The sequence below is a fragment of the Zingiber officinale genome, chromosome 5A, assembly GCF_018446385.1.
Source record: "Zingiber officinale cultivar Zhangliang chromosome 5A, Zo_v1.1, whole genome shotgun sequence".
Classification (NCBI taxonomy): Eukaryota; Viridiplantae; Streptophyta; class Magnoliopsida; order Zingiberales; family Zingiberaceae; genus Zingiber; species Zingiber officinale.
The window spans coordinates 99,740,659-99,767,771 of record NC_055994.1 but is presented as its reverse complement, the minus strand read 5'-3'; the positions used below and the strand labels follow the sequence as shown (position 1 = coordinate 99,767,771).

At 41.7% G+C, this 27,113-nt stretch overlaps 1 protein-coding gene across 1 annotated transcript; it reads left to right on the top strand.

Moving 5' to 3' along the window:
* Window positions 1-16,744: 16,744 nt before the first annotated feature.
* LOC121981215 (vacuolar-processing enzyme-like) lies at window positions 16,745-25,839 on the top strand. Its single transcript, XM_042533627.1, has 9 exons — window positions 16,745-16,982; window positions 22,606-22,770; window positions 22,855-23,011; window positions 23,280-23,365; window positions 23,438-23,637; window positions 24,415-24,463; window positions 24,552-24,764; window positions 24,865-25,071; window positions 25,264-25,839. Exons 1-9 carry the CDS (start codon window positions 16,776-16,778, stop codon window positions 25,444-25,446), a joined length of 1,467 nt encoding a protein of 488 aa, XP_042389561.1. The 5' UTR covers window positions 16,745-16,775; the 3' UTR covers window positions 25,447-25,839.
* The last annotated feature ends 1,274 nt before the right edge of the window (window positions 25,840-27,113 follow it).

Genomic DNA, 27,113 nt, shown 5'->3' with positions numbered 1-27,113 from the left:
AGTCCAAGAGTAGTACCACTCAACCTTATTGTCATGTCGGACTAAGTCCACCTGCAGGGTTTAACATGACAATCATTATGAGGTCCTCTTGGGGACATTATCAACCTAGATTACTAGGACACAGTTTCCTTCTATAATCAACAACACACATTATAAGTAATATCATTTCCCAACTTATCGGGCCTTTTGATTTATCGAGCTAAATCTCACCCTTTGATAAGTTAAAGAAATAAATACTAGATATATGTGCTTATTATTATATTAGGATTAAGAGCACACACTTCCATAATAACTAAGGTCTTGTTCTTTTATTAAGTCAGTATAAAAAGAATTTACCTTAAATGATCCTGCTCAATACACTCAGAGTGTACTAGTGTAATTTTATAGTTAAGATAAACTAATACCAAATTACACTACGACTATTCCAATGGTTTGTTCCTATCTATCTTAGTCGTGAGCTACTGTTTATAATTTATAAAGAATCGATGACATGATCTTCTGTGTGTGACACCACACACCATGTTATCTACAATATAAATTAATTGAACAACTACACTTAGCATAAAAATGTAGACATTTTTGACCAATGTGATTCTTTATTTCAAAATAATTGTTTACAAAAGCTAGGTGATCCGGTGATAAGGACGAGGCCCCACGTCGGCGACGGTCAACGATACGTGGAGGTCAAAGGTCAATAGAGCGGCCCCAAGGTCCTACCGAGCGGACAGAACATCTGACCGGTCGGCAAGATGTCCTCCATGCCGATCGAAATATAGCTCGACCACAGGTCGAGCTTCCGACGCTCAAGGTACAGGAGCTTATGGACCGAGCGGACAAGTCGCTCGGTCGAAGTACAAGATCACTGAGGTGCAATCCCATCCGAGCACAGGACCGAGGATCTTCCCGCTCGGTTCAATACATACACGTACCCGAGTGCTGGGAGTGTCGAGCAGCCAGACCACTTGGCCGTGGAACCGACAAGAGACGCAAAAAGACGAAAGGGACAGCTGGTAACATCATCCTCGAGACGCTTGCCGCCGACAAATAGCATGGTCGGTGACCGGACCGGACAAAGAATAGTACGGTGGAAGTTTCCACCGTCACGTCAGGGATATGCTCGGACGATTACGGAATGACGTCAGACATGCTTTTCTGACACACTCATTGGGAGGTATGTTTGGGGAAGCGTGCCCGCGCCTCCCCGGGGTCCTATATAAGGACCCCAAACTGCGACGGAGGTATGCAGAATTTTCATCACTGTAGCCACAGTTACTCTGCCTCTTTTCTTCTTCGCCTGACTTGAGCGTCGGAGGGTCGTTGCCGGGAACCCCTTCCCGACTCGGCTTCTTTGCAGGTTCACCGGAGATCCATATCACCAGTTGGAGACAACGGAGAGCGCCACACCCCTAGCGTCTATCGACTCAGAGCTCGGACAGGATCAAATTGGCGCCGTCTGTGGGAACACACCTGAATCTGAGCCGAGAAGATGGAAGAAGCTGGACGCCAACTTATGGTAACACTCTCTCCCGAGGAGCTTGAAGCACTCATTCAAGTGTGAGCCACAAAGATGGTTGAGCAACAGCAGAAGGCCCAAGCAGAAAGGATAGCGTAACAGGCCACCTCGGTCTCTGGAGGCCGAGCGGCCATGGAGGACCGACCGGAACAATATTCTACGTGGGCTCAGAACAAAGGGTAGACCGGCACACCGGAAGACGCGCCGGCCACCCCCATTCCGTTCCATTGGGCACTGTTCTAGACCCCGTCGGAGCTGGCCCTAGCCAACCAGGGATCGTCCGATGAAGCGCCCGTACGAGATGACAGAAAGGGGAAAGCACCACGTACAGAGTAATCTCCCGAGCGGGTCAATCGCCAGTTCTCCGAGGTGATTTTACAAGACCCGCTCCCGAAGCATTACGCTCCAATATCGATCGGGGAATATAATGGCATAACTGACCCGGACGACCATCTCGGTAAGTTCGACAACGCTGCCACTCTTCACCAATACACTGACAGAGTTAAATGCAGGGTTTTCCTTACTACGTTGTCCGATTCGGCGCAACGCTGGTTCCGGAGGTTGCCGGACGGATCAATTAAGAGCTTTAGAGATTTCTGAACGACCTTCCTCCACCATTTTGCAAGCAGCAGGCGCTACCAGAAGACCAGCGTCAATCTGTTTGCCATCAAACAAGGCTCGAAGGAGCCACTCCGAGCCTACATCCAGCACTTCAACCAAGTGGCCATGGACATCCCAACGGTCACTTCAGAAACTATGATGAACGCGTTCACACAGGGGCTTGTAGACGGTGATTTCTTCCGCTCGCTCATCAGAAAGCCTTCTCGCGACTACGACCATATGCTGCACAAGGCCAATGAATACATCAACGTAGAGGAAGCCCAGGTGGCCAGAAGGAAGGAAGCACCATCTGAACCACCGACCTTAGCTGAGCGGAAGCCTCCGACTAACTACCATCCGCCTAGAGGACCTCGGGCGGAAGCAACTCGACCTCATCAGCAAGCAAGGCCGCCCGCCATTCAACAAGTAGCGGTCGATCGACCTAAGCCAAAAGGGAGGATATGAACTCCCATATTTTGTTCGCTCCATCAGTCAGCAACTCACAACACACGCGATTGTCGGAGCCTCCCCCCAATCGCTCATCCTGCGCCGAGGAGTTATCGTCGCCGATCACCTTCGCCGGACCGGTGACACCGACACCAGAGCCCCGGTCGATGTGTACAGAGGGAATCCCCCGAGCGGCAACGTCATCAATAACCCAAGACTCAACCTCGGGCGTCGTACAAGCGTCCCAGGCAATCTGCTCGGGAGGAAGAGAATAGAAGCAACGTGTCCCGGGGAGAAATTAATATCATCTCTGGTGGACCAACCGGAGGTGACTCCAACAGGGCAAGAAAGGCGCATGCGAGGCAGCTCACGATCCATACGGTTTGCTGCAGTCAGGAGCGGGCGAACGGGCCCGAGATCAGCTTTGGGCCTAGGGACCTCGAGGGAGTCGAAGTCCCGCATGATGACGCCCTAATCATCCGAGCGGTAATAGCTAACTATACTATTCACCGCATTTTTATTGATACAGGCAGCTCGGTCAACATAATCTTCCAGAAGGCCTTCGACCAATTACAAATCAACCGAGCCGAGTTGCTGCCGATGACAACTCCCCTCTACGGGTTCACCGGTAATGAAGTTTTGCCGGTCGGACAGATCCGGCTGGCTATCTCGTTGGGAGAAGAGCCGCTCAGAAGAACGCGGGCTGCTAACTTCATCGTAGTCAACGCTCCCTCCGCGTACAATGTGATCTTGGGGCGACCGACTCTCAACGAGTTCCGAGCGGTTGTCTCCACGTTTTGCTAAAAGGTTAAATCCCCGTAGAAGATCGGGTTGGAGAAGTCCGCGGAGACCAACTAGCAGCCCGACGATGTTATGTGGAGATGGTTCGAGTTGAAGCAAAAGCTGCTCGGAAGGCACCACGCGTCGAGGTAAATGCTATAACCGAAAAGTCACCTTCTCTAATTTATGAAGAAAAGGAGGAAGTAAAGATTCACCCTGTTCGACCGGATGCCACTACGTTCATCGCATTCGACCTGGAGTCGAGCCAGAAGGAGAAGCTGATCAAATGTCTCCAGCAAAATTGTAATGTCTTCGCTTGGTCGACCCACGAGCTGCCAGGGGTCTCGCCGAGCGTAGCGCAGCACGAACTTCCAAAAATGCCGCCTAGAGGCAAAGGAGGTATGGAGTCAAGTTGAACCCCCAAAAATGTTTGTTTGGAGCAAAAGGAGGGCGCTTCTTGGGATACATCATGACTGAGTGGGGCATAGAGGCAAACCCTAGCAAGGTGAAAGGACTGCAAGACATGTCGCCTCCTAGGAATTTGAGGGAAGTGCAATGCCTCACCGGCCAAATAACGGCATTGTCGAGATTCATCTCTAAGACCGTCGACCGGAGCTTGCCATTTTTTAAGATCTTGCACCGAGCCACAAAGTTCCAATGGGACGAGGAGTGCGATCAGGCGTTTGAGGAGCTGAAGATGTACTTGAATTCTTTACCTGTGCTGACTAAGCCGAACGTAGGCGAGCCACTCCGTATATACCTGTCCTCCTCCGAGCATGCTGTCGGCTTGGCGTTGGTGAAAATAAGCGAAGAAGAGCAGCCCGTGTATTTCCTGAGCCACATTTTAAAAGATGTCGAGTCTCGCTACACTGGCCTCGAGAAGCTTGCATTCGCTTTAGTCCTCGCCGCTCGAAGACTCCGCCCTTATTTCTTGGCACATACGATCATCGTTATGACGAATAGCCCGTTGGGAAGAGTGCTCTTGAATCTAGAGGTGTCCGGGCGGCTCATCAAATGGACGACGGAGCTCAGTGAGTTCGACATCCAGTATCAAGCCCGCTCGACGATTAAGGCGCAGTCCTTGGCAGATTTTGTAACTGAGGTACACAATCCTGAGCCCGAAGCTTCATGGAAAGTATTTGTGGACGGGTCATCCACTCGGTTCGGTAGCAGAATTGGTATTTTGCTGCTATTTCCTCAAGAAGAGCGGATGCATCTATCCGTTCGTCTGGATTACCGGGCAACAAATAATGAGGCAGAATATGAAGCTCTCATAGCCGGCCTACAGGCCGCACGGCATGTGGGAGCCAGCCGGGTGATACTATATTCTGACTCCCAATTGGCCGCTCAGCAACTCTCGGGGTCCTTCGAGATAAACAACGCAAGGTTCCGGCTCTACGCGGAGGCCTTTGAAAAGCTCAGGACTAACTTCATCGAGGTTGTCATACAGAAGATCCCCCGAGCCGAGAACCAGTCTGCGGATGAATTAGCCAAGCTCGCTAGCTCAATATCGCTGATCGTCATCCAACAACCAATTGAGCAGGTGTCCTTGGTGGCACACATCGTCCGGATGGAAGGCCTCACATTCCCGGGCGATTGGAGAACAACCATAATAGAATTTCTACGTTCGGAGGCCACGCCGTCCGATCGGGAGGACGCCCAGCTATTGAGGAGAAGAGCCGGCCGGTTCATACTCATTGGGGACCAGCTTTACAAAAAGGCGTTCTCCCGCCCGCTGCTGAAGTGTGTTAGCTCGGAAGACACAGAATTTATTCTCCAGGAAGTACATCAAGGATCTTGCGAAGGTCATCCGGGCGGGCGATCGCTGGTTAGGAAGATCCTATTGGACGGATACTTCTGGCCAACTCTACAGAAAGACGCAGCTCGGACCGTCGCCACTTGCCTTTCCTGTCAGAAGTTCCACAGCTTCTCCCATAGGCCAACGGAGAGGATGAAGGCGTCTACTGTGTCCCGCCTGTTTGACCAATGGGGTATGAATATAGTGGGACCTTTCCCTATGGCCACCGGGCAACGGAGGTTTTTATTAGTGGCGGTTGACTATTTCTCCAAGTGGGTCGAAGCCGAACCACTGGCCAAAATAACCGAGCAGATGGTCAAGAAGTTCATCTGGCAACATATAATTTGTTGGTTTGACATTCCTCGTCGGCTCATTTCAGATAACGGGCGGCAGTTTGTTGGTCAGCAGCTCGGAGAATGGTGCAAGGAATACAACATCGAAAAACATTTCACTTACGTGGCATATCCTCAGAGCAATGGTCAAGCCGAAGTAGCCAATCGGGAGATCCTGCGAATGCTTCGGGTTCGGCTTGATCACATGGGGGGAAGCTGGGTGGACGAGTTGCCCGACGTGCTATGGGCCATTCACACAACCCCAAAGGAGGGAATGGGGGTAACACCGTTCCACTTGGTGTACGGGGGTGAGGCGGTCGTCCCAGTCGAAGTTGGAGTCGAGTCCGATCAGATCCAGAACTACGATGGGGACAATGTCGAGCGGAGACAGCTGGAGCTGGACCTAGTGGATGAGGCGCGAGCTAAAGCAGCCGTCCGGCTGATGGTGTACAGGCAAAGAATGAAGCAGAATTACAATAGGCGTGTAATTCCTAGAGCATTCCAGGTCGGCGACCTAGTATGGAAGAAGGTGATGCCGGTCAGCGATGTGAGCAAGATGGAAGCTCCTTGGGCTGGGCCCTTCAGAGTCGTCGAAAAGCTCCGATCGGGTGCATTCTACCTGGAAGATAAAGATGGACGACGGTTAGAACGACCATGGAGCGCAAACCACCTCCAGCCATACCGAGCGGGGTAAAAGGTGCGCCAGTGTAATTTATTTCATGTATGCTTCATTCGTCTGTATCCTTTGGCTACAAGAGTAAAAATTAAAAAAGACGGAGGATATAAGTATTTGGTACCGAATGGCAAAACTCCCAGAAGACTGTCGAACGGCGACATTAAACTCTAGAGTCGAACCAGTGACCATAAACCCCCCGGCTTGAAGATCGTCGAGCGGCGACATTAAACTCTAGAGTCGAACTGGCGACTATAAACCTCCCGGCTTGAAGACTGTCGAGCGGCGACGTTAAACTCTAGAGTCGAACCGGTGACTATAAATTCCCCGGCTTGAAGACCGTCGAGCGGCGACGTTAAACTCTAGAGTCGAACAGGCGACTATAAACCCCCCGGCTTGAAGACCGCCGAGCGACGACGTTAAACTCTAGAATCAGAACCGACGACTGTCAACCCCCCGACCCAAGGACTACTGAATACCAATCGGGAGAGATGCGTGCGAAGAAGTAACATTAGCAGAGACGAAATTTTATATTAACACATCATACAAAAATAATACAGTCTAGTAGCTTGAAAGTCATATTAAAGCGGATAATGGTAACTCGCAGAACGACGAGCATACAGATACAATTCAAAAAACAAAGAAAAGCTGAAAACGCTCCTCACTCCAGGGCTTCAAAAATGGGCTCGGGGATGATTTCTAGCAGACCAGCAAAGTCTTTAGGAGGGATGGAGGTCGTCTCCGGAAGTTGGCCCTTAGCCTTTAGATAGACCGTTATCGCCCGGATGGCTTCCTCAAAGGCTACAACTAGCCAGTCGCTAAACTTCTCGCCAAATTCGTCCGAGCGGAGGTAGTTCTATTTCATCACCTCGAAGCGGCCTGCTTCTCCGTGTTGATATTCCTTCAGCGCAGCTCGGGAAGCATCAAGGGCGTCCTGGAGATCTTTCTTATCTCCTTGAAATTTAGCTTCAGTGGCCGATCGACCCTCTTGCACGACGGATTACCGGTCGGCCAACTCCTTGACGCGTTGCTCCAGCGCTCGGGCTTGCACATTCTTTGCCTCTAAATCGGAGATGGCACTATTCTTTCTATTGGTCGCTAGCTTCATCTCCTGGTCGTGAGACTTAACCTGGGCCTCAAGCCCAGCTACCCTGGTCTCCAAGCCAGAAGACTTGTGTCGTTCGGCCGCCTGCAATTTCTCCGATTTGTTCAGCTCGACCCGAAGCGTGGCGTAGGAGGGCCCCTAAGTTGGCGCCCCTCCGGAAATCTGAAGTTTCTTCAATTCTTCCTCCAGCGCGGCCAAGCGGTTGTTGACCGCGATGTTCTCCACCCAGTTCTGCGCATAGATGAAATGATATCACGAACCAAGTTAAATAGTCAAGTAGTGTGTTAAGAGACATACCCCGATAGCTTGTTGCAAATGGCTGTCTCCGAGCTGGCCAGGGGTCATCAATGCGACGCGGGCCCTAGCATCCTCCCATATCCTGGCGAGCGGTCCGCGGATCGTGATCTGATGCTCCGGGGCGATTGGCCGATCAGCCGCCAGGAGAAATTCTTCTGTTGGGAGGTGGAGGACAACCTTAACCACTCAACGACCGCTCGGATCAGATTGAGCTGAGGTTGCGCGCCTGGATGACTCGCCGAGCGGGGGCGGAGATTATACCCGAACGCCTAAGTCGAAGATGAGCTCACGGCTGGGAACTGACGGGCGGCGCTCCAAGGGAAGCCACCGGCAAATCAAGCTGGGAGGGAGTTCTATCTGAAGAAACGACCTCAACTGGAGCAGGGGCCAGGGCGATTGCTGCAGAAGGGGCGCCGGCCGGCTCAGTCACTGGCTCCACAGATGTAGCTGACTGGGTGTGGAGATCCATCCGGCGCCGTTTGCGTATTATTAGTGGGGAGTCCTCGGTCGAGTGCCCCGCTTCTTCTGACGCTGGTTGTCCGGTGGGCGAGATAGCATCGCCGACCGGTGCAGTTACAGGGATCCGAGTGGCCGACTCTCCAGGCACAGGTAGAGTTTCTTCGCTTTCGCCCTCATGCGAGCCGATCGGTTCGATGCCCAGATCGACCATCTCCTTCGCTGTCGCTGCCTCCACCTCAGCAGCTTTCAACTTCATCCGATCAGCAACCTTGGCGCGCCACATGATGTCGGCTGCATAAAAGAAGAATAAATCAGTTAGACCAAAAGGAAGGGGGATGAGGAAAGTGCTTACCCATGCTGCTCGGAAGCTTTGTTCTGATCGGGCTCAGTCCAAATATATATAGCACCCCCTCGTAGAGCAGCTTGTTGATGTTAAATCTTTGCCCGGCTAGCAAATTGGCTGCGTGGAGGTAATCTGGCTGGCTCTTATATTTACCGAGGTCCGGCGGGCTCGGCACAATGGTCTGCCATTTAGTGCGGAAGGACAACCGTTCGGGAAAACGAAGAAAGAAATAGTTTTCCTTCCAATGTTTGTTCGAGGTCGGCATCTTGTCGAAGAAAACAAGACTGATCTGTGATTGGAAGAGAAAAGTACCCCACTCGGATTGTTTGAGATAGTAGAAGTAGTGGAAAGTCCTAGGGACTAAGGGGATGCCGTGCAGCCTAAAGAGGACAACCACCCCGTACAACAACCTAAATGAGTTAGGGACGAGTTGGCCGAGCGGGAGGCGGAAATAGTTGCACACCTCAAGGATGAACGGGTGAATAGGAAAGCGCAGACCGGCTACGAACTGGTCTCGAAAAAAGCAAACGGTGTCGGTCGGAGGGTCGTGTGGCCGATCGGAGGGTGTGACTAATATTAGTTCATGGTCAGATGGAAGTTCAAAGGTTCGGGTGAGACTCAGCGCATCCTGCTCATTGAACCGGCTCTCCGTGGTGGTATACCAAAGGCCGGGGGCGAGATTGGATAGACGAGAAGAACTGGCCATTGTCAGGACAAAGACCGACACAGAGGAAGTCTAAGTTTAACGGGTAAAATGGTCGGAATAGTGTCCAAAGGGGCACGAATACAGCGAGAAGTACGAAGAAAAACACAAAGGAGCTAAAAGGAAAAGGGTGAAAGGGCCTTACGAAAGATAGGACCGAAGGAGGAGGCGACGAATCACCAGAGAGCAAAGCAACGAGTTCGTCGAAACGCTGACGAGAGGAAGCAGAAGCCTTCGGATGCGCACACGATATCGCGAAGCGGCTGAAGAGGAGATGTGCTTATAAACATTGAGCTCGATCAATCGGAGCCGTCTGATCCAGGTTACGGGATCCAAGTAGGGGATCTGACCGTCGAATTTGAAAAAGCCAAAGGTCACATCATACCTGACGGCTCGAGTGAACGCTGACGGATGCGCGACCACATGGTGCTCGCCCACGAGTCGCATTTAATGGGCACCATCATACGAGCATGGCCGCGTGCTCAGCCTTAATGACAGTGATTTACACAAATGCCGAGGAGTCTTCTAGGGATAATCAGCGGTGTTAGAGTGTATACTAAAAGCCTAGCTTTTGGTATAAACATTTATCTAGAAATAAGAATCACATTGGTCAAATGTCTACATTTATGATAAATGTAGTTGTTCAATTAATTTATATTGTAGATAACATGGTGTGTGGTGTCACACACAGAATATCATGTTATCGGTTTCCTTATAAATTATAAACAGTAGCTCACGACCATAATGGAAAGGAACAAACCATTGGAAAGTCGTAGTGTAATTAGGTATTAGTTTATCTTAACTATATAATTACACTAGTACACTTAGAGTGTATTGAGTAGGACCATTAGAGGTCGTTTCTTTTATACTGACTTTATAAAGAAACAAAGACCTCAGTTATTATGGAAGTGTGTGCTCTTAATCCTAATATAATAACAAGCACATATATTTGATATTTATTTCTTTAATTTATCAATGGGTGAGATTTAGTTCGATGAATCAATAAGCCCGATAAGTTGGGAAATGATATCACTTATAGTGTGTGTTGTTGATTATAGAAGGAAACTGTGTCCTAGTGATCTAGATTGAGAATGTCCCCAAGAGGAGCTCATAAGGATTGTCATGTTAAACCCTGCAGGTGGACATAGTCCGACATGACGATGAAGTTGAGTGGTACTACTCTTGGAGCTAGATATTAATTAAGTGAGTTGTCAGTAACTTACTTAATTAGTGGACATTTGTTATCTTAAACACAGGGAGACTAACACACTCATAATAAGAAGGAGCCCAAAATGTAATTTGAGATTGGTGCGGTAGTTCAATAATAGTTCTTTAGTGGAATGAATTATTATTGATGAAATTAAGTTGTGTGTTCGGGGCGAACACGGGATGCTTAATTTCATCGGGAGACCAAAACCAATTCCTCCTCTCGGTCCCTATCGTAGCCTCTAGTATATAGAGATTTATACCCACCGCATACCCACCTTCTTACCCATCCAATGGGGCCGGCCAAGCTAGCTTGGAACCCAAGCTAGGGCCGGCCAAGACCAAGTGGATGAGCCATGTAGGTGGCCGGCCAAAGCATGGGTCCCAAGCTTAGGTGGTCGGCCACTAGAATATTAAAAAGGATTTTTATTAAAATTATTTCTTATGTGGATATCATGATTTTAAAAGAGAGTTTAAAAATTAAAAATTTCCTTTTATAACTTTCTACAAAAGATTAAGAGAAGAGATTAATCTCTTTCCTTATTTGTAGATTAAAGGATGATTTTAATTTTTGGTAAAAACTTTCCTTATTTGTAAATCATCTACATGTTTAAAAGAGAGTTTAAAATTTGAAATCTTTCCTTATTTGTTGATTAAAGGAGGATTTTAAATTTTAAGAAAACTTTCAATTTTAATCATGTTCATGATTTAAAAGAGAGTTTAAAATTAAATATTCTCTTTTATAAGTTTCTACAAAAGATTAAGAAAAGATTTGATATCTTTCCTTATTTGTAGATTAAAAGAGATTTTAATTTTTAGAGATAACTTTCTTTTTATCCACATGTTTAAAAGAAATATTTTAATTTATAAAATTTCCTTTTTATTAACCACCATGAAGGGAAAAATTATTTGAGAAATTTTTATAAATTTCTGAAAGCAAATTAGGAAGTTTTAATTCTTGTGTGAATTAAAATTTCCTTGATTTGTGGAATGGTGTGGCCGGCCATTGTATTTGTAAAAAGGAAATTATTTTTAATTAAATAAAATTTTCTTTTTCATGGCAAAATAATTAAGGAAGTTTTTAATTAAATTTCCTTATTTGCCAAGACCAAGGATTATAAAAGAGGGGGTAGAGAAGGCTTCAAAAAAGAACAACCTCTATTATTTCTCTCCCTCTTTTCCTTGGTGTTGTGGCCGGCCAACCTCTCTTCCTCTTGGTGGTGGCCGAACCTTTCTCTATTGGCTTGGAGCTCTTGTGGTGGCCGGATACTACTTGGAGAAGAAGAAGAAGAAGGAGAGAAAGCTTGTATCCCTTGGAGCTTGGTTGGTGTTTTGTTCTTCGTCCTTGGTGAAGCTTCTTTGTGTTGGCCGAACCTAGCTAGGAGGAGAAGAAGGTGCTTGGTGGTTTCTCATCTCGGAAGATCGTTGCCCACACAACGTCCGAGGTTAGAAGAGGAATACGGTAGAAGATCAAGAGGTTTTTCTACAAGGTATAACTAGTAATTTTTCTTTCCGCATCATACTAGTTATTTATGGAAATAATACTAAATACAAGAGGCATACGATTCTAGAGTTTCGAATTTGTTTTCGATATAGTGTTCTTTTGTTTTTCTTTTCCTTGTGATTTGATTGTTCTTTTCGGTTAACCTAAAGTTATTTTAGGAAATTAAATATTAGTTTTCTATAAAAGGTTTTGTCTAGTCGATGGTGGTTGCTCCCATATCCAAGAAGGCCATGTGCCTCGCCACGTCAGTACTGGGAACCGATTATGGAAATTAATATTTAATGGAATTAATAACTTAAGGTGATTTGGGTCAAACGTGTTAAGTTCCGCAGGAGACCCAAGTCAAAACCTAAAAGAACGAATAGATTAAGTTTTGGATCAAACGTGTTAAGTTCCGCAGGCGATCCAAAATTTAATTTAAAAGAACACATGGTAGCTAGGAAAAGGTTCAGACCTTTGTACAAAATTTTTGTACAGTGGAACCTCTAGGCTTTCCGAGTAGCAACCAACAAGCGGGACCGCTGCCGGAGTGGCGGGGCAACGACAAGCAAACAAAACTTTCCAAGTACCAACCAGGGACACGCCGAGCGGCATTACTTACTTGCATAGTCCCCGAATGGCTGGACACTAATCTCGGTGGATGAGTGGCAGATACGCCACCAAGACTCACAGTCCAATCAGTCGGACTTAGCACCTCCTTCGACTAGACTTGAGGGGAAGACATGTGATCCGGTGATAATGACGGGGCCCCACGTCGGCAGCGGTCAACGATACGTGGAGGTCAAAGGTCAATTGAGCGGCCCCAAGGTCCTACCGAGCGGACAGAACATCTGACCGGTCGGCAGGATGTCCTCCATGCCGATCGGAATATAGCTCGACCACAGATCAAGCTTCTGACGCTCAAGGTACAGGAGCTTATGGACCGAGCGGACAGGCCGCTCGGTCGAAGTACAAGATCACTGAGGTGCGATCCTATCCAAGCACAGGACCGAGGGTCTTCCCGCTCGGTTCAATACATACACGTACCCGAGTGCTGGGAGTATCGAGCAGCCGGACCGCTTGGCCCTAGAACCGACAAGAGACAGAAAAAGATGAAAGGGACAGCTGGTAACATCATCCTCGAGACGCCTGCCGCCAACAAACAGCATGGTCGGCGCCCGGACCGGACAAAGTATAGTACGGTGGAAGTTTCCACCATCACGTCAGGGATATGCTCGGACGATTACGGAATGGTGTCAGACATGCTTTTCTGACACACTCGTTTGGAGGTATATTTGGGAAAGCGTGCCCGCTCCTCCCTGGGTCATATATAAGGACCCCAAACTGCGACGGAGGTATGCAGAATTCTCATCACTTTAGCCACAATTACTCTGCCTCTTTTCTTCTTTGCCTGACTTGAGCGTCGAAGGGTCGTTACTGGGAACCCCTTCCCAGCTCGGCTTCTTTGCAGGTTCGCCGGAGATCCACATCACCAGTCGGAGACAGCGGAGAGCGCCACGCCCCAGCGTCTATCGACTCAGCGCTCGGACAGGGTCACTAGGCTTTTAGTATACATTCCAATAGGTACTAGGTAACTAGCTTGAACTTACGAAAGTTTTCCATCATCAACTAGGGTAATTAGAAAGCGATTGCAACTGGCGACCCATCAATTCATTATTCTTAGGTCAACCACTTATTAAAGGAAATTCATCTGCTAATTCACAAGACTCAATCTTTAGATACTTAGAAAATTGAGAAGACATCCTACCACTGCACCATTCTTCGGGGACAACACAATTATGATTCTTTTGTACTTACACAAACGAGAAAATAGACATGTTGCAAGAGTGGTAGGGAATTAAAGAGTCCATACTTAGTGATGTTGTGAGGATGAAGGGTCCCACTCCGCTGCCACGGTGGAGGTTAAAGTCAAGACAGTCAACGAGTAGATGATATCGGTCGGTCGGACGAATCATGCTCCGATAGGGAGAGGGCTCCGACCCATCGTCGACTTCGACACGGGGAGCATTCAAACAATCGACGCTCAAGGGAGAACGACGCTCATAGGTCGAGCCGAGCGGCTACTTGCTCGGCCTAGCAGCGAACTCGACATCAGCCGAGCTCGCGGACAGTGGACTTCCGACCGAGCGGCTATCTTGCTCGACCCAGCAACAGAGCACGCGGACAATGAACTTCCGGCCGAGCGACTATCTCGCTTAGCCTAGCAACAGAGCACGCGGACAGGCGGAATTCAGACTGACACTCGAACGGTGGAATTTCGATCGAGCGGCTATTCCGCTCGGCCAAGAAACAAACACAGCAAGCTATCTTTCGACATCCTTTTGGGAGCTAGTGCCGCTGACAGGCGGCATGGTAGACAGAGGATCGTACGACAGAAGCTTCCACTGTTACTTCAGAGATATGCTCGGCCCGTTAAGGTACTGTGCAGGGACACTTTACCGATAGGTCTTTTCAGGGAAAGTTTTGAGATGCGTGCTCTTCTTGGGAAGTGTGCACGCGTGCTACTAAAACTCTATATAAAAGGAGGTCCAAACATCAACGGAGGTATGCGATATTTACTGTTGCGCTAAAGTCTTCTCGTTGCTCCACTTACTGCTTCTTCTTCTTCTTCACCAGAGACTGACTTGAGCATCGGAGGGTTATCGCCGGAGACCCATTCCCTGGCTCGGCACTGACGTCAGTTGTGTTGCAGGTTAGAGCGAAGTCCACAGAAGGTCAGCGTGAGCATCACATCTCCAGTATTTTGTCTCTTCAACTTTCGAACATGATCACTTAGGATAGTCAATAAGAAAAAATGTTGGATTGATTGCTTAGGTTGTCTCACTTGGATTTAGCTAAAGGAGTCAATACTAAAATTCTAAAACCTTCTATCTATTGGTTACCTAAGAACTGAAACACAGATCTTGCACTTACGGTGTAACAATCGATTCCAACACCCTATGCATTTCACGATTTGCATCTTCTTGCTTCACCTCTCTAACTCCCCTTCGAACATCCATATCAGAACTATAATTATGTTATATAAATTTATCATCCAAATACCAATTCAGTTAGGTCCGTGGAGATGCTCTGGAACTATAATTAGCTCAAACACCCAATCACCTTAAAACTATAAAAAAATTTCTCCCTAATCTAATGACTTTTTTAATTTCTTTTTACTGTTAAAAAGAATTCAAGGTTCTTTATATAACTCTCAATTTATCCCTTGTTTCACTATTTATATCTTATCTTTAAAAAAAACTAAAAGACCTTTTATATTTTATTATAATAATTTTGATCAAATTACTTATTTGAAATTGTTAATTAATTATGATAAAAATATATTTTAATATCGGTAAAAACTTATAATTTTTTCAAAAAACTTCTAGGTTATCTAATCTCCAAGAAAATAAATTATACTCCTACGCTTCCATGGAAATTATAAAATTACAGATAATTCATTCCACCCGGACTGTGAAGTTTGAACTCAAATACCGAAATTTTTAATTCAATTAAAATAAATAAATAAGCAAAAAGAAATCATAATTAATCATACAAATGCGAATCTTGCACGCAATGTATGGATTCTCAATCGGTGGGGCCCTTGATAATCATACAAATATTTCATTTTGTATTTGCATTGTGATTCTTTGGGCATTTTGTCAAATGGCATACCTGAATTTCGAAATTTTAAAAGGGCGCAGAGTAATTTCATATTTTTCAAAGAGCCTACTTTTTCTCAAAGATACCCTTCTTATTAAAAAAAAAAAACAAAAACAAAAATTGATCCGTCGATCGTGCGGCCAAGCCGAGCAGGAGCAGCGGCCCTGAGCGACTAGGCAGCCGCCCTGGCCGCTTGGTCAAGCCGCACGATCGTGGGAGCGCTCGACGATCTGACTAGAGATGCCAACAAATTAAATTAAATTAAATAATATAAAATATTAATATTTAATTGGAATTTAAAAAATATATAATTATTTAAATTGGAGTTCATTTAATGAGTTCGAATAAAAATTATTTATATATTTTTTTTAGCTTCAAATAAAATTCAAAGATCACGTCTATGTTTTTTTTTTTTTTTTTTTTTTTGATGTGATTGTATCTATCCATAGCTCGTAAATAAATATCTTCAGCATCGGTACACCTTATGAGCTCATTTAATGATTATCTATTTTATCTATTGAGCTCATTTAATGATTTTCATATTTTCTCTAGGCCCAGCGTGGACAGCTGTCCGCATTTGGCTTTACATTAGCTCCGGCCTCGCCATGCCACTGCCTGACTTGCCACGCCGTTAGGTCTATAGGCGGTTGCATGGTCAGGCGACTGCTTGGCCTACCCCGCGTGGCTGACAGATTAATTTTTTTTAATGAGAAGGGTAGTTTGGGAAAAAATGGAAATATGAAACTACGATACGTCCGAAAATTTCTAGACGAAACCAAGTCGGCCCTTTGGAAAAAAAATGCCCTAAGAATTACAATGCAAATATAAAAATAAAATATTTGTATATGATTTTCAAGGGACCCGCCTATTGAGAATCTATGCATTGCGTGCAAGATTCGCTTTTGTACCATTCATTCAATTGGATTTTAGCATTTCATGTGGTCCTCCTCACCTTGGCCGCCGTTTCGTTGACTTTTTTCATGTCCATAGATTGAACTTTTGCTTATGACTTGCGATATAAAAACTGTTAATTAAACTTTTAACTTCCAAAATATTTTATATTAATCACATGTTTAAGATAGTCATAAAAAAATCTGCCCACCAAAGCTTAATTTATTTTGCTCGAAAAATAATGAGAATAATTTAAAGATTTTATTTTATTTTTATAAAAAGGAAAAAAAAAGGATGTGGCACAGGATACTTTAAAATTGCTCCACAGTCCTTCTTCTACGTTATCTCAACATCGTTTCCAGATGGGTTATCCGCCGTCCATTGCCCTCCCGCCATGAACGGCTGTGATTCGAGCTGAGATTTCCGGCTATAAAATGTTGACCTCGACTTCTGCTTCTCCACTTTATTCCTCTTCCGCTGCGATGGATCGCTTCCTCGCCGGCACGATCGTCGCCGCTTCCTTCCTCCTCTCGCTGCTGCTTGCCGACGGTGCTCGCAACCCCATAAGGTTACCGTCCGACTGGTTCGATGGCGCGAGGGCTAGCGGCGGACGCGGCGACGACGCCGTTGGCACCCGGTGGGCCGTACTCATCGCCGGATCCAAAGGCTTCTACAACTACCGACATCAGGTGTGTGTGTGTTTCCTCCACCGATCTTCCTTCATGTCTGTTTGACTATTATTATGCTACTGTTTTTATTCACTAAAAGTTTCTCGATTTAGTTCGGTGTTTAAAATTTGTTTCCTTTTTATTCGACCTGTGATGCTTTATTTCGGAACTTGATTTTTCTTGTAGAATGATGTTTTTTTCCCCTTTCGAAAGGATTTCTCAAACGATTTTGAGTTTTTTTTTGGATGTGTATTTATCTTCTAATTGAAATAGCGGAGACTGGACGCAGGGCCGTCTCAAGATTCCTTGAGGCCCTAGGCAAAAAAATTTAAAAACAAAATTTTTTAATATATTTTTAATTTTCTTTAACATTTTTCATTTAGATCTGAGACCGAAAATAATAATTTTAAACAAATATTTTTAAAATTAGTTATTAAAAAGAATTAAATATTATTTTTTTAAAAAAACTAATTTTTGATATAAAATTTAGTTTTCTTACAAATATTTTGATAATAATTTTATTTTTATTAATAAAATTATTAAATTATTTATTTTTTTTAGCTAGAATGTCAAATAGACTTTATTAATTTTAATTTTAAAAAAATTATTTTTGCTAATGCATTTTACTTTGTATTTTATGATAAAAAAATCTCTAATTCATATTATTATCGAGAAATAAAAAGAAAGAGCGAGGAAGAAATATTATCGGCAAAGGAAGAGAAGGACAAAGTATCATCGGTGAGGAAGGAGAAACATACAAAATAGTTGATGAAAAAAGAAAAGGGCACAATGCACTGATGAGAGAAGGAGTAATAATAAAAAAAAGAAAGAAATATGTCAATGAAAAATGAATTATATTTAAGGTAGAATAAAATCTCATATAAAATTATGCTAGGTAATTAATAAAGTAGAATAAAATCTCATATAAAATTATGGTAGACAATTAATGAGGAAATAATGATAAGTATAAGGTATAAATAAGAAGTGGGATCGACAAGGTGTCATTAATGAATTAGCAAAACATTTATAATTAATTATATTAATGATGCTAATTTAATTTTTTCAATATCTTTAACTAATTAATCAATGGGCCCCAATAAAATTGGGGCCCTAGGCATTGGCCTATGCCTTGAGCCGGGCCTGAGTCTGGACGCATGCTATTTGGTACAATGATTAGTAATTTGCAAGACCATGGTCAGTTTGATTTTCTGTTGGGTTTTCTTTTTTATTACCTTTTTTGTATTTTCGGCCATGCTTATTAAGCTTAATTGTTCATGTTTGGGCAAGTTTTTTTTAGTGATATGACAGGCCAGATGCAGGAATCGTGAATCTTTGGTTCATTTATTAGGTCTGGGTAATAGTTAACACTGTCCGTAATCTCCTAATGGAGGTCCACTTCTCAGTCCCTTTCATATCCTTTGGCTTTAGGAATGACTGGTTCTTGTTTGTTTGTTTTCAGTGCAATCTGATTGGCTTCTCGGAATGATCAATGGGTTTTGTTTTATATGGAATTAACTGGGATAAGCGATGGATTATAAAATAAAGAGAAATTTTCATTGGTCCTCGGTTAAGTTTACTTGCCCTTTTTGAGATGTCCGTTGTACTTTCAAAGTTATCATTTGGGCAAAAATCTAAAGAGAGCCCATGATTTATCAAATTGTTTGATGGGTGTCCTTTTTTAAAAAATAAATAAATCAAAAGGATGTACCACTTTCCGACAATACCCTTACTTTCAGTGTTGTTGTAGCAACTACGACTAACTGCTACAACGTATAGTAATTACTCGATAGCTGCTACGACATGTAACAACTAATATAGGACTCTTGTATTATTGAAGCAACTACTTAGTAGCTTCTACAATTGGTTTAAAGTGGTTTTAACCAATTTAAAATAATTTTGATAAATTTTAAATAATTTTGATTAAGTTGGTAAAAAGTATTTTGATATAATAATGTCCAAAATTTAGAATTTAGAGTTCAAGTTTTAGGATTTAGGATTTAGGATTTACTTATAACTATGTAGCAACTACTTAGTAGCTTCTACAATTGTTTTAAAGTGATTTTGATCAATTAAAGTGATTTTGATAAAGTTTAAACAATTTTGACCAAGTTGATAAACTTGATATAATAGTGTCTCAGGTTTAGGATTTAGAGTTCAAGGTTTTAGGGTTTAGAATTTAAGGTTGTTTAACTATAACTGTGCAGTGACAACTTAGTAACTTCTACAACTTTGTAATAGCTACTTAGTAGCTTCTACAAGTTTTTAAAGTGATTTTGACCGACCTAAAACAATTTGGATAGAGTTTTAGCAATTTTGATCAAGTTGATAAAGAATATTTTGATATAATAGTGTTTTTTGTATAGTAATTTTGATTAAAATGAAATAATTAATTTTTCATATTGTAACACGTAGCAGTTAAGACTAGCTGCTACAACAACGCTGAAAGTAAAGGTATTCTTGAAAAATGGAGCGTCTATATGACGATTTAATAAATCTGGGGCACCCTTTTGATTTTTGTCCTTATCATTTTACCATCCAGACTCAAGTGCACCCTTTTGATTTTTGTCCTTATCATTTTACCATCCAGACTCAAGTGCCCTCTTTCTACTAAAGAAGTTAACACTCATGTGCAGTGCACAAGATATAATATCAAAAGAGGAATTGTAAATGAACTTGTAGTTTAAAATTTTAAAAATTTGACCACTTTGAACTTGCCAACACCAATAGAGAGATACATCAGAATTATTTTATCTTAAAAACTAATTTTAATGAAAATTTTCATGGCAAACTGATTTACAAATCAACTTGCAGTGGAATTTCTGATGGCACAAGAAACTTATGCTTTAAAAAATTGAAGATTTTAGTCCCTTTTAGTTTTTGCAGTACCATCAAACATCTCAGTTTTTTTATCCCCAAAAATAATTTCAATGAAAAATTCAACAGTAAGTATTATTGTTTGTAGACATTCTGTGTCAATTTTATGCTAGTTATGATGGTGCAAGCAAATTTAAATTAGCTTGCCCTCTAAAAATAGGTTTTTACCATTTTGAGCTTACCAACACCCTCTAGAGAGACAACATAATTTTTTATCTAACAAAACTTATTATATGTTAAATTTATGTCAATTCTAATGAACAAGTTGATTTGAAAATCAGCCTGTCTAAAATATTCGTCATCAAATTGAATGTTTTGGCCACTTTTAAGTTTGGCAACACCATTAGAGATATATCTAGATTTGCTATGCCTAGAAAGGTTATTTTGATGAATTTTTTTTACTGATTTACCTTGTAGTCCAAAAATCAATACGGTGCTAGTTTGACTTTATTAAAACACCACTAGAAAGACATTAAAATTCTTGGGAAAAAATCAAAAGGGTGTCCCAAATTAAGGGAAACATCAAATAGGCATCCTTTTTTTCAAAAACAAAAAAAAAATCAAATGGATGCCCCCAGCAACAATTTATATCGAAAATACCCTTGACCCAACACTATTGCAACAGCTACCGATAGCTGCTACAAAGTGTAGAAGTTATTTGCTAGCTTCTACACACTGATCAGATAATGTTCATTTGAAATGTAGCGAGTGTCATGAAGTCCCCTTAATTTGTTTTGCTCACTAAAATGTTGTTTTAACCAAACTATTACTCTCCAATAAACAAAATCAACATAAGATAATGATACTGTTGTAGAAGCTAGCAACCAATAGTTACACGTAGTATCAGGTATCTAGTTTTTACACCGCTATCAAATAATATTCATTTGAAATGTTGTGGGCGTCATAGAGGCTTCTTAGTTTGTTTTGCTATGAAATATTATTGTAACCTGGTTATCACTCTTCAATATGTAAAATCAACATTGTAGCAGCTACTTGCTAGCTTCTACATAGCCGATTGTGATCAAATAATGTTCATTTGAAATGTAGTGGGTGTAAGTACTAGTTTGTTTTGTTCATTGAAATATTGTTTTAACAAGATTATCACTCTCCAATAAACAAAATCAATATAAAATAATGACATTGTTGTAGAAGTTAGCCTACAGGTTGTAGCAGCTAGCAACTATGGTGCAAGGAGCACTAGACGATCGAACTTAAGTTTTGATTATGACAAAGGGTCCAAAGTTAAGGTTACTTGTTGTCTAACAAATGTGATTGAACTTACAGAAAAGTCCTAAATGTTCTTAGACAAAAGTCCTAGTGGATTCTAAGTAGGTGAAAAATCCTAGGGAGGTAACCCTAGGTAAAAGAAAGTTCTAGCTACGGTTAGACACGAAGTCTTGATCCGTGGGATTGGGCGAACTCTTGGCAGGTTGAGCACTTTAGGCAAAATCCTAGAGTCGGGGACTCTAGGTGAAAATCTTGGTGGTCGCAAACCAGGTGAAAGTCTGGGCAGGTCGTGGAGCGGACGTTCAGCATGAAGACCTAAAGTCTCGGACGCTGAGCAAAAGTCCAGTCGGTCTGGAGGACTGACAAAAGGTAAACTCTCCTGATAGGAGTAGGTGAGGACGCGTTCTCCAAAGAGGGAACAGTAGACGTCGGTTCGACCTAGGGTTTCGGAGAAATTCGAAAGTTAGAACCGGACAGTCCAAAGGCTGTCAAGTTATCTATTTACATGTTATTTGTCTTTAATTGTAACTTTGTTTTTGCAGGAAACTAGCATTTTTACAAGGTCAGATTTGGCCTTGTTCGGTCAACCGAACCACTAAAGTGAACAGATTAGATTCCAGCTAATGTTGACTAGGGGATCGGTCGACCGAACAGGGAAGTTCAGTCGATCGAACGGTGGATTAGCTTCGGACCAAATTGATCGGATCAGATAAGTCAGAAATCATCGGCGGATCGGTCGACTGAATGACGGGATCGGTCGACCGAACAACGGTATGGTGTACGAAGACTCTTATCCGAGCAGCAGCAGCATCTAGACAAAAAATCAGGCAGGTGCATCAGGTTTGATCGACCGAACATTTGGATCGGTCGACCGATCAACGTCGAAGTCAAATCTAATCCCGAGATTAGTGGATATGGATCAGGCTTGAATCGGCTATATAAGGAGGGTTCAACCAGTCGCTTCGACAATTATTCTAAGATCAATAACGAATAACTCCGGCTCTCTTCTGCGTTGCTCCGTGACAATCAATCAACGTCCAAACGCTGCTATGACAATCGACGAACTTCTACTATTCTTTATTGTCAGTAAACGTTGTCTTTAATTTTAGTACCTGTATTTGCATATCTGTAAAAGAGATTTCTCGAACTTATAGTGATTGCCCAATGTAAGCAATCAACGATCACGGGCGAGTAGGAGCCGTCAGAAGCTCCGAACCAAGTAAAAGAAACCTTGTTAGCATTGCTCCTCATCTCTTTCTATCTTCCGCTGCATTATTCTGTGTTTAATCCTTAAATTTCATTCATTCTAAATTTCCAGTTCGGTGAAATTCTATAACATAGATTCTGATATTTTAAATCTAATTTTTTGCATGTACGGTCTATACTGTCATTTGATTTGCATGAGAATTTTCAATTCCAAAATTTCTTTCTTTCTAAGAAGAAATTTGAAGAAATTGTTCTAAGAATTAGTAGACTGTCCTTTTAGATGACTCTCACAGTTCTGCATGAATCCTAACCCATCTTCTGGAAAACATGAATTCAGGCAGATATTTGTCACGCATATCAAATAATGAAGAATGGTGGACTAAAAGATGAGAATATTATAGTGTTTATGTACGATGACATTGCATACAACATGGAAAATCCTAGACCTGGGGTCATAATTAATCATCCGGAAGGTGGAGATGTGTATGCTGGAGTTCCAAAGGTTCCATTTATGCCATAATTCATTCTCAAAATTTTATTGGTCAACCGAGATTACTTGTCTCAGTTTACAGATAAATCCTTGCAGGATTATGTTGGACATGATGTTAATGTGAACAACTTCTTGGCTGTTCTCCTTGGAGATAAAACTGCTGTTACTGGAGGTAGTGGGAAAGTAGTTGATAGTGGTCCAGATGATCATATTTTCATATTCTACTCTGATCATGGTGGGCCTGGGGTTCTTGGTGAGTACTTCCTTAACTGCTCTCATGTCATTATATATTTGAATATATATTTTCTTCTCTTGATAGGCTCAGTTCGTTGTGTAGCTTTATATGAGCCAATAACCTGTTTTAATTGGATACAAAATAATCTTTTAATGCATCAAATAATATTATGAGGTTTCAACTATCTTAGATTTTGTTGGTCCTTCATGTATGTTAGTAGAAATGAATCAATGATAATGCTGAAAATCATTACATTCTGTTTTCACTCTGTCTTGAAATTATGCAGGGATGCCCACCTATCCATACTTGTACAGTGACGATTTGAACGATGCATTAAAGAAAAAGCATGCTATGGGAACTTACAAGAGCATGGTAACCTTATTACATCATTAAGATTGATAGAAGCCCAACATATTTACAATTTTTTTTGCTTTGTTATTACAGGTATTTTATCTCGAAGCTTGTGAATCAGGAAGTATTTTTGAGGGTCTTCTCCCAGAAGACATAAATATTTATGCAACGACAGCATCAAATTCCTATGAGAGTAGTTGGGGAACTTATTGCCCTGGAGAGTACCCAGGGCCTCCGCTAGAATTCTTCACCTGCTTGGGAGACTTGTATAGTATTTCTTGGATGGAGGACAGGTGACTGAACTACATAATTTCATCAAGAACGAATTCTTGATACATCTGTGAATAGAGTTTTTCTGCAATAACAAAGTTTTAGAACATTTGTTTTCCTATCCATCTAAGAAATTTAGATTGCATACCTCACACTTGAAAGTTGAGTGAGCATCATGATTTTGTACGCATTCTTTTATTTTCTTGAAATATTAATCTTTTATGGTTTCTTTATCTAGTTGTATTCATTAGTTCTTTTTAATGTCTTTGTTTTAGTATTATTCTGTTCATATTGAAACTATTTTTAATGACTATTTTCTCAAGATGTTAAATTTTACACGACTTCTTTGTTAAGTTTGTATTAACTCATCCCTTTCCATGTTTTTGTTGAACATACTCTCTCTCTCTCTCTTTCTCCAGTGTAGCTAGATTATCCTTTCTGGATTGTTTTCATTGATCCTTATTTATGTTTTTCTTGTATTGGAGCACTTATTATCTCAATACAAATCATCTAATTATAAGATACATGTAATTTATCTAATGAAGTAGATTAGGGGCATATGAGGGTTCTATATTGTATATGAAAGCAATAGCATCTTGATAGGAACTGTAAAAACTAAGATAGGAATGACCGTCACCTCATCAGTGTTCCATTTTAACTTGTGATCTATAGTTTATTTGAATTGAATACATCTAGACAGGAACCATCAAAACTATAAAAAAGGAATGATTGTTAGTTCATTTGGGTATAAGAAAGTGAGTACCGATTAGTTCTAAACTGTTTTTTGCCCGCATATGCAGTGATATACACAATTTACGGACTGAAACATTGAAACAGCAGTATCGACTTGTAAGTATTTCAGGACATCATTTTCTTGTATCATGATAGTTATTTTTGGCCTTTCCAGTCTGATATTCCTCTTCTTACACGTTTTCAGGTTAAAATCAGGACTGCAGTTGACAGTACATATAGGTATGGTTCACACGTCATGCAATATGGAGATCTAGAACTCAATGTGCAAAACCTTTTCTTATACGTGGGCTCCAATCCTGCCAATGACAATTCCACTTTTGTCGAGGGCAATTCATTGTCATTCCCAAGGGCTGTCGTTAACCAACGAGATGCAGATCTAGTTTATTTTTGGCATAAGGTTGGCATTGCCTGCACACTCAATTCTCTTGATGCCTTAGGACTGGCTGCATATTGTTTCTTTGGTAGTTTACAACTAATTATCTTTCCTTTCTACATAGTATCAAAGAGCACCTTTAGGCTCTTCTCAGAAGCTTGATGCCCACAAGGAGTTGCTTGAAGTAATGTCTCATCGGTTGCATGTAGATAATAGTGTAGAGCTCATTGGGAATTTGCTGTTTGGTTCCAAGCAAGGCTCAGAAGTGCTCAAAACTGTTCGGCCTGCAGGCCAACCTTTAGTGGATGATTGGTCCTGCCTCAAGTCGACAGTGAGTATACCAGTCGGCTATTTTATTGTTCTGCTTGTTTGTGGTGATCTAGTTCTTGACAATCATTGATACGATCCAGAATCTAGACTTACAAATTAGTTCCTTACTAAGAAAGCTAACATCTATATGAATCAGCTGATAGATTACATTAGAATTGATCTTTCATTCCCTCTAATTTACACATTGATACAGGTAAGAACTTTTGAAATGCATTGTGGATCTCTCTCTCAGTACGGGATGAAACATATGCGCGCTCTAGCAAACATCTGCAATGCTGGTGTCAGCGCCGAGACAATGACAGAAATCTCTGCACAAGCTTGCAATAGCATCCCCACCAACCCCTGGAGCTCTCTCCACAGTGGTTTCAGTGCCTGAAGGGGACATGAACAGGCACCATTGTGTTAATAGGTGTACATAAGCTGATATCGAAGTGGCCTTGAACAGTTGCCATTGTGTTAATAGTTGTGCATAAGTTGATATTGAAGTTGCTTAGCTTTTTTCACTGGCGCTGCGAATGTGTTGCACAGAGGCTGGTGAAAGTCGCGTGCGGCTAGATACAGTGAAGTCTTCGGCTATCTTCTCCTGCAATGCGATGTGAATATATTGCAGAATGGCTGGAGAATTTTATGCATCTAGATGATCCTTTTGTCCAGGGCGGTGTAAAAATTATAGTTGCCTTGTATGCACTCAAATGTGTTATTTGCCTGTAACTTTGAACATTGTGGCCCAGTGGAATATATGTAATCAAAAGCATACATTTTAAAGGAATCGATGATAACTAAAATAAAGAGTGGCAATGGTAAGTATAAAATTATTAGCTGGTATAATGCGTAGAAACTATCAAGTAGCTATTATACGGTGGGTGTATATTCTTGGAGAAAAAAATTCTTTCCACTCCTGAGTCATTTGATGGTTTGCTATAAGTTAACTCAGTGAATTATTTTTTTTCACATGAGTAATTATTATAACATTGTTTTTTTTTTAAAATTTCTAGTGCTATTGTAATAACTACAATTAGCTGTTACTTGTAGAAGTTATTCTGTATCTCCTATAACATGTAACACCTAATACAATAAGAAAGGGCCGCTCGGTGAATGAAGTGTCGGTCAATATGGGGTTTGAGGAAAGGTTTATTACACACAGTCTTATCTTATTTTGCAAGAGGTTATTTCTATGATTACGTGTAACACCTAATACAATAAAAGGGGTAATTTGGTGCATGAAGTTTTTGCCAATGCGCGGTTTTGAAGAAAGATATATTGTATGCAATCTTTTACTACTTTACAAGAGGTAATTTTTAAAACTCAAATCCGATAATAATTTTATCATTACATCAAGGCTCTTCTACTTAATATCTAATATAATATACTCTTATAATATTATAGCGGCTACTTTAATCGTTTTTACAACTATTTAAAGTGATATTGATGAAATTTGAATAATTTTGACCAAGCTAGTAAATATATTTTAATATAATAATGTTTAAAATTTAGAATTTATGGTTATAATTTTAGACTTTAAAATTTATCTACAAATATACAAGTTTTAATCAAATTAAATCCTAAACTTGTTATGGTAGCTACAGAATAATTTATATATTGCTACAATAACATTGAAATAAAGAGTATTTTCGGGATAAAATATTAGGCTAGGATTAGGGGTGTAAATGAGTCAAACCACTCGTGAGCTATTCGAAGCTTGATTCGATAAAAGCTCGTTTAAGCTCGTTTAATGAAGCTCGTTAAGATAAACAAACCAAGCTCAAGCTTCACAATATTCGGTTCGTTAGCTCGTGAACATATTCGTTAAGCTTATAAATCAACTTTTAAATAAAAAAAATAGTTTTGATATTGAATTTATAAAAAAAGACAAATATATTAAATTTATTTATTAGAATAAAATTATAAATTTTAACATAATATTATAATTTTTTTAAAATATATAATTTAATTTTTAATGAATATTTAAATTTATAATTTATATTTATTAAACTCGTTTAAGCTAGATAAAAATTCGAATAAGCTCGTGAGCTATGAATATAT

What these genes read in the sequence shown, in the direction of transcription:
- LOC121981215 (XM_042533627.1), top strand. Translation starts at nt 16,776, where the DNA reads ATGGATCGCTTCCTCGCCGGCACGATCGTCGCCGCTTCCTTCCTCCTC. An exon ending in TGTATGCTGGAGTTCCAAAG is followed by an intron (nt 22,771 to 22,854) that starts GTTCCATTTATG and finishes AAATCCTTGCAG; the next exon opens with GATTATGTTGGACATGATGT. An exon ending in TGGGAACTTACAAGAGCATG is followed by an intron (nt 23,366 to 23,437) that starts GTAACCTTATTA and finishes TTGTTATTACAG; the next exon opens with GTATTTTATCTCGAAGCTTG.